General features: G+C 39.4%; 1 protein-coding gene across 1 annotated transcript in view; it reads left to right on the top strand.

The window, feature by feature from the left end:
• Nucleotides 1-17,091, top strand: part of REC114 (REC114 meiotic recombination protein) — an 89,552-nt gene that overhangs the window by 4,921 nt on the left and 67,540 nt on the right. Inside the window, exon 2 of the mRNA XM_004712024.2 lies at nt 15,327-15,416. Within this exon, the coding sequence (XP_004712081.1) occupies nt 15,327-15,416 (90 nt within the window). The remainder of the gene's footprint in view (nt 1-15,326; nt 15,417-17,091) is intronic.

Raw genomic sequence — 17,091 nt, forward strand, 5'->3', positions numbered from 1 at the left:
AAGTGCCCGGAACAGAATGGATTCACACTGTTGCTATAACAGGACTGGGCAACATTTTATTCTGTTACACGTAGGGTTGCTATAAGGAATTTATAGATTGGTATTGGACACATGGGCTAATATCGAACTCAATGGACTTGATCTGGACTGGGCTGGGATGTTTTCTCAGTATTGAATTGCTCTTATGTATAAAGTTCTTTCTTATACTCATTTGAATGTCTCTGGATTGGTTTCTCTAGTCAACCCAGACTAACTCATTCACTTTGGTTTCAGTCTAAAGGAAGACATAATATTTATCCAAATAACTGCATCTGTGAGGGGATGTATTGTTCATAGTCAAGGTATCATGCTCTTAGGCAGTCAAGCACTCACCCAGGAGGGCTGTATTTGCATCCCAGCCATCACATTTCTGTGATCCTTTATTTTACTAGTGGATGTGGTTTGGGGTGTGTGTGTGTAGAAGGTGAGAAGGAGTGGGCTAGACGAGTAAAGGGAAGAGAACAATTTCTTATAGGTAGAGGATGCAATCTATGCAAAGGCCCCACACCTGGGAAAACCTCGGCATATGTAATGAGCATTGACAGAGATCAAGCCAGGAATGCTGATGAGTAGAGAATGAGGGCTCCCAGGAGAGGTACCTTGTGAACATTATTGTAGACCAATAGGAGGCCACTGAAGGTTTCTAAGCAGGGACATTTTCACCTTAGAAATATTACTATGATCCTCTGGCTTCTCTTCAGATCGTAGAAATATTACTATGGCTGCAGTATAGTGATAGAATTGGAGGGGAATATGAATGGCTGCAGGACATGAGTAGTGAGAGAAAAAGATTTCTAGGGTCTGTCAGAAACAAGTGGTGGGGATTAGGGTGCACTGGAAGACGAGTAAGGGCTAGGATCCAGACTTCAATTAGGGACATCATGAGTTTTAAGTTTATGAAGCATCTGCATGGAGATGTTGACGAGGAAGGTTGGCCTTCTGGTCAGAACTCAGAAGAAAGATATGGGCTGGAGATGTAAATTTGTGAGTCAGCATCTCCAAGGAGCTATGCATGGTCATGGGATTATATGAAATTGCAGGACCAACCATTACAAATGCAGTATTTGTAGGTCAGGCAAAGGGGGCAGAGCCCTAAAGACTGATAAGGGACAGAGCGTTCAGAGGCAGAGGAAAATGCAGGACTTTCAAGGTTAGTCATTTCAAGAGGGAGAAATGATCGACTTTGTTGAATGATACTGCAAAGTAAAGAATGATGAGTAAGGATTTCATTGAATTTAGCACCGTGAGGGTCCTTGGGGTCTTTACTGGGAGGAGTTTCAATGGAGTGGAGGGCTGGAAGCCAGATGTCAGTAGACTGACGAGTGACAGGTAGGTGAGGAAGTGAAGCTAATGTACAAGACAATTCTTCTGAGGTGGTTGACTGTGAGTGACAGTAGAGGTAAGGCTTGCTGAATTATTCAACAAATCTGTTAATACTACAGCTAGAGATCATCCTTACAACTTCAAATCAGTAAACGTAGGAACAGTAGTCACACAAAGGCATTAGTCAGCTAGTTGTATTCATGCCGATTTTGTATCCTGGCTTGAAGATGCAAATTGGGATCAAGAAAAAAGTTAAATTTGACGGTGCATAATTTACCATATATACTCGAGTATAAGCTGAGTTTTCAGCACATTTTTAATGCAGTTTTTGTGGTAAAATTAGGTGCCTTGGCTGATATTTGGGTCGGCTTATACTCTATTATATATGGTATAATGTTCTTTTTGTTGTTAGTTGCTCTGACTCATTCCTAGTCTTGCACCATCTTCCTGAGAGTTGATATGTTGATATGTGTGAGTCCATTGTTGAGCTATTATGTCATTATGTCATTACTATTATGTCATTACATCTTACATCTTACAGAGAATTTTTTTTATTTTGCTGACTAGCAAACATGATGTTCTTTTCTAGTGACTGGTTTTTCCAGCTGACATGCCCAAAGTAAGTCTCCTAAGAAACAATTTGGTCGTATTCCTTCCAAGACAGATTTTTTTTCTTTCTGGTAGTCTACAGTCTACCCAGTATTCTCTGACACCACCGTTTGAACACAATTATTCTATCTTTCATTGCCCAACTTTTGTATGCCTGTGAGGCAGTTGAAAAGACCAAGTCTTGGGTCAGGTGTCCTCTAGTCATCCGAGTGACATCTTTGCTATTTAAAAATTTAGAGAGGTCTCTGGCAGAATATTTCCTCTTTTTGATTTCTTGATGGCTACTCCCATGGACATTGATCATTGATTCAGGTTCTTTGAAAAAATTGATAACCTCAATTTCTTCATTTAAGATGATCTTGTTTATTGGTGCAGTTGTGAGGATTTTCATTTTCTTCATGTTCAGGTATAAATCCATACTAAAGACTATTCTTTTATACGTTTTTATCAACAAATGCTTCAAGTCATGTTCATTTTCATCTTCCTCCAATGTGTTCCTCCTGATGCTGTGTTCATCTTCCTCCTGATGCTGTGTTCATCTTTGTATAGTAGTTGGCTCTTTAAAACAATCTAGCTTCTTGGCTTATTTGGTCAACATACCAATTGAATCAATCAGATGAAATGATGCAGCTCTGCCACACGCCTTTTCCAATTTTGTGATGTGCAGTAGCTCCTTATTTTTTATCTCAACAACTGCTTCTTGATCCATGAACAGTTGCCCAGTGCCATAGAATCAATGCTGACTCATAGCCATCCCCTGTGGGTGTCTGGGTTTCTGAGTCTGTGACTGTTTACAAGAGTAGAAAGCCCTGTCTTTCTCCTGAGGAGCTAGTGGTGGTTTTGAACTACCAACCATATAGATTGCAGCCCAATTTGTAACCATTACATCACCAGGGCTCCGTTCTGGAATTTCCATTCTTCACAGTGTTATTTGTTATGATTCACACTACTTAATGCTTTTGCAAAGTAAGTAAAACACAAGTAAACATCTTTCTAGTACTTCTACTTCCCATCAAGATCCATCTGACATCAGGAGTGATTTTTCTCATTTCATCTTTTAATAGGTAGGTTTACTGTGTCAACCTGGCTAACAGGAACATGTGGGATTAATTAGGTTGCAGTTTGATTGGAAGGCAAAGAGATAAATGGCTCTGCAAGGCCTGCCAGCCTCCCTCTTTCTCTCTGGTGATCCGAGTTTCTGGAATATGTGTGCTTTAGCTAATGCTCTGCCTCAACCAGTGAGCTGCACCACCTGTGGACCAGGCCAACCTGTGGATCATGTCGCTGGAGCTTGAGGCTCCTTTAAGACCTGCTTCTCCATGCTGCTGGTGCATACATCGCTAGAGCTTGAGGCTGGTGGATCGTGTCGCCTTGCATTGCTTGCATTTGATATCCCATCCAAGCCTGCTTCACTAGACTCTCGAGCCACTGACTGTTGGTGACCCACCCTGCTGCTTGCTGGCCTGTGGGTAGATTCTGCCTTCCTTGCACAGGGACGATTCTGCTGTCTGCTTCCTTGACTCTTGGACCCAGCAGCCTACATGAGTTGAAGGACTTCCAAGATATTAACTTCCATGGAAGTGAGTTGAACTGAACTCTCTGTACTGCTATAGACTGCTGTAGACTGTTATATTCCTTCTCACTGTATAATATATATGTATTATATATATGTACTTTATATATAAAATCACAAGTGTCCTGGTTTCGTTTCTCTAGAGAACCCTGCCTAACACACATCTCTTTTTCAATTTCTAGCAGTACCATGTTGATGTACAGCTGTTTATAAATTATCTTTAGCACATTTTTGCTAGTATGGGATATTAATGGTATTCAATAATTTTTGCATTTCATTTAGCCAACCTTCTTTGGAATAACCACAGATATGAATCTCTTCCAGTCAATTGGCCAGGTAACAACTGTCTTTTGCATTTCTTGTCAGAGATGAGTAAGCTCTTTCAGTGTTGCATCAATCTGTTGAAGCATCTGAATTGGTATTCCATCAAATCCAAGAGCCTTGCATTTTCTCAGTGCCTTCAGTGGCTTGTGGACTTCTTCCTCTTGTTCTTGATCGCATGCTACCTCCTGACATGGTTGCATATCACCCGATTCTTCCTTCCATCTTCTTTTGATACTGCCCATATCATTCAGTGTTTTGCCCAAAGAATCCTTCAACACTAATTCAAAGCTTGATTTTTCTCTTCAGTTATTTTAGCTTAAAAATGTCAGTTTTCTTCCTTTTTTAATTTTCTAACTCCATATCCTTGACCATTTAAATGTCTTCTCAAGCTATGCTTTGAACTGTTCTGTTTTGCTCTTCTAGTCTTGAGTGGATTCTGATTCAGATATGATGTATTCAAGACGGTACTTGGATGCTTGTGGATTTGCTTTGATTTTCTTCAGCTTCAAGTTGAACTTGAACATACACAATTGACGGTGTGTTCCACAGTTGGCTCCTGCCTTTGTCATCATTGATGATTTTGAGCTTCTCCATTGTGTCTTTCTACAGAGGTAGTAGATTTGATTCTTGCACCTAATCATTGATTCTGTTTGCAGAGAAATTAAAAAGCACTCTGATGAATAAATCATTGGTCTTCCAGATTTCTATCATGAGATCTTTGGGGCTGTTTCTATGGGTGTATTTTTCAACTACTAATCCTCCTTCTTTGTTTCTAATGTTTGCATTCCAATCATCAGTAATTACCAGTGCATCTTGATTGCATATTCAATCAATTTCAAATTGCATCAGATTGCAAAAATGTTCAATTTCTTCATCTTTGGCACTCAGGGTTGGTGGTAAATTTGAATAATAGTTGTATTAACTCATCTTCTTTATATTAACCTATCACTAACAATGTTACATTTTAGGATCTTGAAATGTTCTTCTTAACAACTAATGCAATGCATCTCCTCTTCAATTTATTGTTATCTGCCTAGTACACCATGTGATTGTCACTTTTACAATGGCCAATGCCATTTCAACTCCTTAGTGCCTAGGACCTGGATCTTCAAGTCATTAGTCACTTTTGGTGACTGACTGTACTCGGTTCACATGTTGCACATTCTACGTTGTGATTACTAATGGATGCTTGCAGCTGTCACTTCCCATTTTGAGTTATGCCACACCAGCAAAGGAAGCTTTACCCCATCTCTTTTGTTAGGTTGACTCTACTTTGAGGCAGTGACTTTTTCCTGGGCATATTTTGAGTGTTTCAAACTGAGGGGCTCGTCTTTTAGCACTAAGTTTGTTGTTAGTCTTAAGTTGTCATCGACTAACTCTCAAGTAGCTCACCAGGCCTTATTTAATCTTTTAAACTGCCCCCACATGTTCTTTGATGCCTTCTCTCTTAAAAAATGAAAACAAAACACAAATTCACTGCCATTGAGTCACCTGGTGACATACTGGTTTATGTGTTGGGCTGCAAACTGCAAGGTTAGCAGTTTACACCTTGGGAGGGTGATGAGGCTTTCTACTCCGTAAAGATTTACAGTTTCTCAAACCCACAGGGGCAGATCTACCCTGTCCTGCAAGGTCTCTCTTAAACACCTTTTAAATGCCGTCCTCCAGAGCATCTATGGTGGGTGTGTTGGCACAGATGTCCTTGATTAACTCTTAGGTTTTTAATGGTGCAACCCAGACGGTTTGAACTTTGGCCATCCCGAGAATCTTACTGTCATCACATTTCCCCCCCTCTCTTTACAGAGCTCTTCATAATTGCTTATAAGGAACAGCAGTTTTCAAATGTTTGGCCTAAGGCCATGACAAGAGACAAGGTTGTCTTTTGCAATGCTTTTGAAAATTGAGCATTTGTACCTTCTTGTGACTCTGCTGAACCTCCCTGTCTGCTGTGATCTCTTTCAGCTAAGGTCTGCCATTTTTGTTGTTGTTGTTGTTAAAAACAAAAAAGAAAGCAGGATTTGTTCTATTTTGTGGGCACTGTGACTATTGTGCAGCAATAATAGTAAGAGGTGAGCCATGCAAAGAGCTACACTCTCTTAATTCCCATGTGAATTTCTTATTTTAAAAAAGAGATAATAGCAGTAAAAATAGCAGTAAAAAAATTAGGTTAAATATTAAAAGCTTTATTATGGGTGAAAAGAGTCATTCTGTTTTGCTTTACTTTTCTATAGAGAACTTTGAGCTCAACTTGGTTGAACTTATTTTGAGTTTTTAAATTTCTGTCATTATGGGGTAATCTATTTTCTCAATACTGTGAGCCCTGGACGTGATGTTGGATAGCATTGGACTGCCAGCCACGTGGTGGCCTGCTCAGACTTGGGAGGAAAGAATGAGGCTGCATGCTCCCATAAAGGTTTACAGCCTCCGAAACGCTACACTGGGTCACTGTGAATTGGAATCAACTTGTTGGCAGTGGATTTGGGTGTTTTATTTTTCTTCTTTTGCTTTGGTTCTACACAGTTGCTGAAGTATAGAGAAGACTCATCATAATAGCTACGTACTAAAGGGGAAATCTCAGCTCCAGAGACAAGCATCAACATTTACTAAACTAGAAGCCCTTGTCAAGTCTGAAACCTGAAAATTGTAATATTTAATGTATCTAATATGTATGCATGTTGACTTGTTTTAATACTCTGAATTGAGCAATGCTTATTACAGATTACTATCTGGAGGCAAATTGACCACAATTTGCATGGGTATAAACTTGTAACTGTATAATGAAAAGTGTGCCAAAGTGAGCCCCCAACTCCCTCTCAAATCAATGGGTCAGTGCGCTGCTTCTCAAATTTTAATGTACGTGGAAATCACTGGGGATTTTGTCAGAAATGTAAATTTTGACTCAGTAGATCTGGTGTGGAAAATGAGATTCTGTATTTCTAACAAGCTCCCAGGTGATGGTAATGCTGATGCTGCTAAACTGGGACCACACTTTGAGAGGCAAGGGCTGAGAAGACCTATGATACAAGGGCAGAAAACATCTAGTACTAATAAAATAAATTTATGGAGGTGTGGGGTAAGGCAATCCGATTCTTAATGAATATGCAACTGTTATATTAATAGGGTTAATATTTAAACCATCTGTCATCATTTAGGTGGAGTTGAGCAAGTGAAATACAAACTTGAACTTGATTTTAATTCCTTACATCTGTTAGCCCAGCCTTTCTGAAAAGATTATCATAATAACAGATTGGTCCACTTCTCTAATTTGAGAATGATTTTAAAAGGTGATGTTGGTTTTTAATTTAAAGTTTTACCATGTTTTCCATATTCCAAGGGTTTCTCGTCCTATTTGATTGAGTCTGACAAATTCTTGGATTGTTTTTCCCTTTCAAAGGGGGAAAAATTAGCCCTTAATTTTTATGAGGAACTTAAAATAATTGCCCTAGTTAGAAAACAAGAAATAGAAGATGAAGTTTGTACTTGAAATGAACTTTAAAATGTAGATTCAACCTAAGATAGTCTTTGGATTCACGTAACACTTTCCTTCTTTGTGTTCCCAGTGCCTGCATCCAACCCTGCCCTTGAGCCCATTCTGATTCCCAAAGGCCCTATAGAATGGAGTGGAAGTCCCTCAGAGTTTAAAGCTGTAAATCTCGCGGATATTCTGTATTCCTGTAAACATCCCTTCCTTTTGTTTTGGCATGTAGTAAGCAATTTGGGAGCATAGATCCTTTCAAGTCTTGCTTTCAAGTTTTGTTAGGTGGGACCAGGGCAGCATTTGGTCTAAGGTGAATTCTAATCCACTCTTGAGACAAAACCCTTCTGAATGCTTTACCTGATACCCTGTAAATTAGCTTTTTCACTCTTTGCCCCAGGTGAGCTCTCGGTATTGTTCCCTCAGATCCTTATAGGCAGGTGGTTCTTTCCCTAGCCACACATCAACACTGATCAGTGCTCTCTCTGCATAAGACCAGAGCTTCCCACCACTGCAGATTTCTGAAGTGTTCTCTGCTGCTCCCCTCTCTTCTCTGGTGTTCTGTCCTGTGAATGTAGGACAGGCTTGACCTTTCTGGGGTGCCAACGCCCATCTCTTCAACGCAGGAAGACTTCCAGGTTCCACCTGGGTTCCTCCTCCTTTCTGGCCGAGAAAGTCTCTCCAAGAAGTACTATGGAGCTTTACCTAAAGTCTTTTCTGTCATTTCTTGAAGCTCTCTGTCCTTCTTTACCTGATGCTCAGTGTCTTGAAAATGGTTGCTTCCTCTGATTTGTCCAGTGTTACGTTGTTTGGGGCAGGAGGGTAAATCCAGTCTTTCTTAGTTCATGATGGCCAGAAGTGGAAATCCACAGTGCGTCTTTTGATTCAGCTTCTCTGTGTCTTTCTGCTTTGGTGCATTAGTTCAGCACAAAATAGGATTGCATCACCTCCTAGGTACTTGACTTTCATTTAGGCAATCGGGATACTTCAGAGATACTATGGAAATGCCCTTGTACTTCATAACACTCTTTAAATATTAGGACAGTTGAGTAAAGGTTTAAAAGTGTAAGTAGGACCCAGTCACTACAAGGAGTCCTGGAGGCACAGAAAGCCAACTAGGTTTTCTAAGTGAAAGGCCGCTGCTAACTGAAAGGTTGGTGGCTCAAACCTATCGGCATGCTCAGCAGGAATGAGATGTGGCAGTCTGATTCCCTAAAGATTACAGCTGCAGAAACTCTGGGCAACAGTTCTGCTCTGTCCTGGAATCAATTTGATTGGGTGTTTAGTTTTGATCACAACAGTAATGCTCCTCAAGGGGAAGTTGGGTTTTCATCAGGGTCACTTGAGTGTGTGTTGAAATTCCCATAATCTGCTCTAGACCTACTGAGTCTGAATCTCTGTGCCTGCCTCTCCAGGTGATTCTTACATACTTCCATCAGTCCTTGGCCCCGATTCTGTGGGGTGGAGAGGGAACAATCGACTAATTCTTAAATAGAGCTTTACAACTTATGAAGTATCTTCATAAACCTCTTCCCATTTAATTCTCACAACTCTTTAGGTCTTCTTACTGTTGTGTGGATGAGAAACTGAAGCCTGCACGCATCAGATAGCTTGCCAAATTTTACCTAGCGAGTAGAAGGACTGATTCTAAAGCATAGGTCTTCCTCCAGTCAAATACTCATTCTCTGTACAGTGCTACTTCCTGGATGGATATCTATGAAGTTCAAGAGTTACAATGGCATGCAGCTTGCTTTTTCTTTTGAAGAGTGAATGGGTTAGATTTTATAGTCATTAGGATTAAGATGGACTCTGAGTGACAGAGAATACAAAGAAGCATGGGTTAAATAAAATGGATGTTTGTTGTTCTCCCTTGAAGAAGGCCAGGACTTGTATGACACAGCACAGTATCAGGAAGTGGGGCTCCTCATCGCTGCTCCTCTGCATACGTGCCATGACCTTACAGTCTGCTATACACAGATGGGTGGGGGAAGGAAGGAGGACGTGAAAAAGGCACTTTCCTGAAAGCTGCTGCATGATGCTCCCTCCTACAACACAGTGACCAGCACTTAGACCTCAGGCCATTCTAGCTGCATGGACAGCAAGTAAATGAGTCTGTCGTTCACTGCAGTCATGTTTCTACTTGAAGAATGAGATTCTTTTTACCATATAAGAAAGAAAAATGGGTATTAGAGACCAATACATTAATCTTCTCCAATTCTGGAGGCTGCTAAGAAATGAAGATTTACTCCTGGGACCCTGGTTAGAACTCAGATGTCATTTTCTAATAACACTAACTGCAGTAAAATAACTATTACTTAGTGCATAATTAGTATAGATAGATACATAGATTAGTACTTGCAGATGCTCTGTAGAGTAAGGCCATGTCTTTTGCTAAAGAAGCACTAGATCTCACATACCATTGAACCCTTCCGATGACCCTATGTCATTGTCCCATGTAGTTGTCCCTCTGCTTATTTTAGAGATGAGTATCAAGTATACATACCACCTTGTTTGGTTAGGCTGAATTGTACTTTGCAAAATACTGCACTTTTTGCAAATTGAAGACTTGTGGCAACCCACCTCCCTCCCCGCACCACCACTGCTTTATTGCGGTGGTCTGGAATCCCATTATTTTTGGCATTTGCCTATACAGTACTTCCACATGGCAGAGCTGAGATTTGATCTCAGGCCTAATGATTCCAAATCATGTCTTTTATAAAATGGTAGCCATAAGTACTGTTCACCAAATATACTTTATTGCCTATCTTATTCTCCTGGAGCTATGTGTGTCTTATGTCTGGTTTTGGCCAATGAAATATGAGCAGAACTGACATGTGTCATGAGTAGATGTTGTAAGAACAAGAACATGATTACCGTATATACTTGAGTATAAGCCGACCTGAATATCAGCCCAGGTACCTAATTTTACCACAAAAACTACATTAAAAATGTGCTGAAAAACTTGGCTTATATACGGTATATACGGTATCTTAGTCTTTCCCATTGCTACCATGTTGCAGATAGGGCCTGCTCTGTCTGCCTAGGTCTCATAGTAAGAATGATGGTGTGGTAGTTACATAATTTTGTGTCAACTTGAAGTGTAAGGTTGGAGTCTGGCTTATTAGTCAGGTCCCAGTTTGATGACCTCATTTGAAGGTGCCACAGAGATAAATGGCTTTCTGGGGTCAGGCAACTTTCTCTCTGCTATCATCTTCCTGCTATCAGGTTACTGGGAGAGCTGCCAGGGCCCTGTGATGCTTCCACTGCCATTGGATCCACAAGACTTTGCACCCACCACCCTATGATCTTCCTGCATTCTGCATCATTGCATGTGACTACATGAGTCTGGAAGGACTTATGTACTAATATCAGACTGATGGACTAGTATTGGACTTATGGACTTGATCTGGATCGGGCTGGGATGTTTGCTTGATATATAATTACTTCTTGATATAAAGCTCTCTCTTACACATAAATGAGTATCTTTGGATTTGTTCCTCTAGTCAACCTGACTTAACATAAATGGAGTGTGGTACAGAGTATGCTGACCGCTAAGAGTGAGGGTGGGTGGGTAATGTGGTAGTGTGAATGAGAAGGAAACCTTTGCTTCTGAAGATTGCTAATTTCTACAGCATACCCTAGCCTATTTAGATGGATAGGCACAGAAATAATTTTTTTATACTTAGGAGCCCTGGTGGTGTAGTGGTTATGAGTTGGACTGCGATCCACAAGGTCAGTTCAAAACCACCAGCAGTTCCTCGGGAGAAAGGCTGGACTTTCTATTCCCATAAACAATGTTTACAGTCTCAGAAACCCACAGAGGATTGCTATGAGTCAGCAATGACTCTCAATGGCAGAGGTTTTTTTAATAGTTAAATTTAATTGGGTTATATGCTGAATACAGTGTAGAATACTTAATATTTGAAGACCAGTTTGGTACCTGATATCCTGGCATGTTTTTCATTATCTGTTGCAGAGAACCATTTATTAAATGGGTATTTCCAGTTTAGGATCAGTCTCTATTCTTCAATGAACACAAGCTTAATTTCATTGGGTACAGACCTGTTTTATTTTATTTATTTATTTATTTATTTATTTATAATCATTTTATTATGGGCTCATACAACTATTATCACAATCCATACCTTCATCAATTATGTAAAGCACATTTGTACATTCATTGCCCTCATCATTCTCAAAACATTTGCTCTCTACCTAAGCCCCTGGCATCAGGTCCTCATTTTTTCCCCTCCCTCCCTGCTCCCCTCTCCCTCATGAACCCTTGATAATTTATAAATTATCATTTTGTTATATCTTGCCCTGTCCGATATCTGGGACAGGCCTGTTTTAAATAAGCAGAGGCCCCGGCTTGTTTATGTAACATGATTGAAGCTAGACTGTACAAATACAGGGTAGAAAAACTGGGCTTTCTACTCCCATAAACAGCTAACAGTTTTGGAAGCCCACAAGGGGTAGCTAGGAGTCAATATTGACTCCATGGAAGTAAGTTTGTTTTGCTTTATGGGACAAACATTTTGTTCTGTTAAGTGCTTCAAGAAGTCCAAGAAGTTACAATTAAAAATGAGACTCAGGTAAGTGTTGAACTGCTAACCACAAGGTTGGCAGTTCAAATCCACTAGCTGCTCTGTGGAAGAAAGATGAGGCTGTCTGCTCTTGTAAAAATTTACCACCTCAGAAACCCCACGTAGGGTCACTGTGAGTCAGAAACGACTTGATGGCAGAGGGTTTGTACTTGGGGACTGTGTTCTAGATGCTGTGCAATGTGTTATCTAGAGATGATTAAGGCATCGCCACCAAGAGGCAGCCAATTAAGCTCAAGAACCTGCTCATTTGGAATAAGAGTGTGTTTCACCTCACAAATGATAGGGAAGTATCTGGGAAAGAAGGCATTTTTTTTAATTCCCAGATTTAGATATGCAGTTTAGGTTTTAGATATTCTGAGCTAAATGGGCCCTGTTTGTGAGTGAGTAGAAGAGAACTGTGAAGCTAGCGCGTGCGGGTGTGAGAGCTGTAAAGACCTGGGATCCAGTGTGCCGATGGGAGGTGGTGTTCTGGCTATACTTGGTGCTGGCTTGTTTTAATTTATTAGTCTAGGAAAAATTTAAAAGGAATTTTCTAACGCATCAGAGAAATGTTCCTAGAATGGGTTGTCATGGTAAGAACAATAACAAGAGGGGCTTTTATTGGTAATTTCAAAGACATAAAGAACTTAGTCCTCTGTTGCATAGAAGGTATTTAAGTAAATGCCTTCTATTATGGCTACTAATTGAGACAATTAAATTAACTGAGCTAGATTTCAACTGACTGGATAACTGCATGACCGAATCTTATTCTTAGGGAGATATGGTAAAAGAAAGGGAATCACCTTTATGCGTGGATGTATCAGATAATTTTTGTAGAATTAAAAATTAAAAAGAAGCCTCAAGTACATGTACCCAAGGGAGACTTTAAAATGTCCCAGGAAAATTGAAATGAAAACATAAGGGAATGGTTTTTACAGCTTTGAATTACTTTTGTAATACTGGTTTTTTTTTGGGTTTTTTTTGGTCTGTGTGTAACTGTTGCTTTTATAATTGTTTTCATTATTATTTTGCTATTAGCACTTTGTATGCCTGAAAAATGTCAAAAACAAAACACTGGATATTACAGTTTGGTAATGTGTATGTAACAGGACCACTCTCATTAACATAATGCACTCTACAAACCTGTTGAAGTGATTTATGAGTCTCTTTATGTACAAAGAAGCTCTTTTAATCTTTAATTCCCCCACACCCTTTCTCTTTCTTGCAAGTCAGTGAGGAGGTAGCTAGCTGATAGCCTACTTAGCAATTAATTTTGCACATTTGGGGTATGTTATTACTATAAGGGAAGTACATTTGAAATGCTTTTCTGTATTTTTATAAAGTGCTTTTACTTGTATGTTTAATTTTAGGTTTCCGTTGTAATAATCAGAAGCCAAAAACTCACTGCCATCGAGTCCAATTAGACACATAGCAACCCTCAAGAGCAGGGTAGAACTGCCCCGGAGGATTTCCGAGACCAACTCTATAGGAGTAGAAAGCCTCATCTTTCTCCTGGAGTGGCCATTCGTTTTGAACTACTGACCTTGCGATTAGCAGCCCAACACTTAACCATTATACCACCAGGCCTCCTGCAGTACAGACTTGCACAAACACACGTGCATAAAATATCAATAGCGAAATCTTCGGGGTATTTCACTGATGGATAAGCTGTCCCTGACAAGCCAGCTTGTGATAGGCAGGCTCCCATGAACTCAGTGTGAGCCATGTGGTGATGGCCAAATACTGCAAGAGACAGAGGTCAGGCTGATGTAAACCTTAAGCTACATTAGGTTAGCAACTGGAATACAGAGCAGATATAAAAGTGATGTTATGTCCTCACTGACACCTTCAAATTAATATCTTTGTCTGTTATAACTTGGTCAGTAGAGAGAACATTTTGCTTTAATGTGGACACTCGGGGCAAATACTAAACTCACTCATTAAAAATATTTCCCAAAGTCAAGAATAAGTAATTTTATTAGCTGTTTGAATTTTTGGATCCCTGATGGCGTGGTGGTTGCACGTTGGACTGTTAACCTCAGGGTCAGCAGTTCGAAACCATCAGAAAAAGGAGACTTTATACTCCCTTAAACAGTTAGTCTTGGAAACTCACAGGAGCACGTCTACTCTGTCCTGTAGGGTCGCTAGGGATCAGCATCAACTTGACGGCAGTGAGTTTGGTTTGGTTTTTATACCCTAGTCTGCTTCTTTCTTATTGTGTAATTTTGAAGCAAGTCCCATTCACCAGTAATTATTTCAGTTTGCAATTCTAAAAAGGACTCAGAATAATATAACCATAATACTGTTACCACACTAAAAATTAACAGTAATTCCTTAATATTATTATCATATAGTCAAGTGCTCAAATTTCAAATAATCTAAGTATCTGTCTCTTTTTTTTTCTATCAAGAGGTACATGACATTTTTTTTTCTTTGGAAGCACAGCTATTGATGCTGATGTGCAATACTTAGAGGCCATATTTCTTTCAAGAGTAGGTTTCAGGGTCTCTTTTGACATCCATTCCATTCCAAACCAAACCTACTGCCATCATTTAACCCCAACTCATAGCAACCATAGAGGATACAGTGGAATTACTGCAGTGTTTCTTAGGCTATAAATCTTTACAAAGCCAAATTAGCCTTGAATATGTCACTCCCCAAAGTCGTACACATGTACAGTCATCTTGACAATGGCGGTGCGAGAGGACAGGGAGGGCCTCAAGGGCGATAGCGAGCACAATTACTGGTGGTGCAGGTAAGTAGAATGGTGACACAAAATGCAGTGTGGCCAGTGGCATTGACCTGGCCATGTAGAAAGTGTTGAATCAGTATATATATATTTTTATGTATTTCACCAAAAATTAAATAAATGAAGCAAGGATTTTGGCCCATTTTCATTGTCAACAATGATTTCATGGAACTCTTTTATGTTTGAGATTTTTATGTGAAGATAAATAAATTGTGTGAAGTCTAGGGGTTAGAGAGAAAGAAAACACCAGGTTCTGTAGGGTTGTGAAAAGGGGATTCTTTGTTTGAAGGAACTGGAGCTTTGAAGTTTCACAACAACCCTGTAGAATATTATCCCCAGTTTACAGAAAGAAAAGCAAGGCTTTTAGAGGATCATTTGTAAGAGTGTAACTAACAAGTGGTTGGCTCAAGGCTCTCATTTCTGATTCTTAATCTAGTAATCTTTTTGTTTCAAAATATTGGTTTTGGTTGTATTTTTTTTAAAGTTTGAGTATTAGTTACAAGACAATGATTTCGTGTAAAATGAGTTGAAAGGAAACATCCAGGGCGGAAGGTCGCTCAGAGGAAATAACTTGGTTGTCCCTGTTACGTGTGCATCAGCATTACAGAAGTGTGTTATCTTATGTGCATTTCTGTCTCTCTCCCTCCCAAGGTCTTTGAGTCCAGTGAAGAATCCGGGTATCTTGTTCTCACCATAGTCGTCTCGGGTCATCTGTTCATTTCTCAAGGACAAACACTACTGGTAGGTTTTATAACTGTTTTTAATACGCAAATATATTTCTTATTCTCTATAGGTTTACATTCGTTTTATATCCTTCAGCTTTTTCAGCCTTACTGAAAGCCTTCAAGCTCAGAAAACTAAATATTTATTGAGTGTGTTACTACAGTGGAAAATATAAAAAATGTGCAATACAAAATATATAGACTACCTTAAGGAAGTGTAATGCTTTGTTGAGAGTCTTAAGTGGATCAAGGAATTGGAATGAACCAGTATTTTAAAGGATTCTTAATTTGGAGACTAGTTTGTGGTGGGTTTTCCAGATAGGGAAAACAGCATATACAGAGGTATATAGTTAAGGAAATAGCTTAAAAAAAAGAAAGAAACCTTGAAGGATGCTTTAATATATATAGCTCTCCATAAATTGACTGCATTTATAAAAATGCATTTGTTCTTTATTGTAAGCATAATAAAATTTTTATACCACAAAAAAGTATATAAAGGAGAAAACACCATGCTTGAAAGTTTGAGTTTGAATTGATAGATAAAAGGAAACAAAGAAACAAGATAGTTATTAACCTATTAAATATTTAAGAAAGAAAATGTAATGGAAGATATGAATAATAGCTGTGAATAATATCTCCATTCAAACCCAAATCAAACTCAGTACCATCAAGTCTCAATACTGACTCATAGCACCCCCCTGTGAGTTCCTGAGACTGTTTACCGGAGTAGAAAGTGCAGTCTTTCTTCCACGGAGCTGCTGGTGTCTCGAACTGCTGATCATGTGGGTTGCCGACCAACTCATAACCACTCTACCACCAGACATAATTAATTCAATCAACGAAGGGTTACCAAAGTCTATATACTGTATACATAATTCATTTGTTTGCCAATGTTTATTGAACAATAACTGCATGGTGGGCCCTGTTCTCTAAGTGCTAGGGATAAAGCCGCACAAACCAAAGACACAGCTCCCTGTCATCATGGTGCGTCATCATTCTAGTCAGGAGAAACAAGTAGGTCAAATAAGGTAAAAGGTCCTTAAGTTTTGGTGAATTCCTTACGTGTTTTATCGTATTTTGATGGTATAGTTGAGTACATTTCTAGCTGTGGCTCTTCTAGCCATAATCTATGTAACTCCTACCAAATGGTAAAAAAAAAACAAAACCAAAAAAAAAAAAACCTCACAGGACAGGGTAGAATTGACTCTGTGGGTTTCCAAGGTTGTAAATCTTTACAGGAGTAGAAACCCTTCTCTTTCTTCCATGGAACGGCTGATGGTTTCAAATTGCTGACCTTGTGGTTAGCAACCTAATGCATAACCGCTACACCACCCGGGCTCCAGTGACCAAGTAGGACCATGCAAATAAGATATATGAAACTTTCATAAAGGGACTGGTTTTGCCATCCCACTAAGTATGTGGATACCTAATTTGTTTACCTCTTCTTTTGATGGACATTTGGGTTGTATCCAGTTTGGGACTATTATGAAGAATGCTGCTATAAAGATTCCTATGCTGGCCTTTGTGGGAATGTGTGTTTTCATTTTTCTTGGATAAATGCCTAGGAGAAATTTCTGAGTTGTGTAGTACATATGTTTAACTTATTTTTAAAAAACCAACAAAACGGTTCTCCAAAGTTGCTTTGCAGCCCGAAATGTATAATGGTTCTGGCTGATGCATAATATCACTAACAC

This window comes from Echinops telfairi, unplaced genomic scaffold (assembly GCF_000313985.2).
Source record: "Echinops telfairi isolate 266 unplaced genomic scaffold, ASM31398v2 ScPeMD7_7475;HRSCAF=8513, whole genome shotgun sequence".
Lineage (NCBI taxonomy): Eukaryota > Metazoa > Chordata > Mammalia > Afrosoricida > Tenrecidae > Echinops > Echinops telfairi.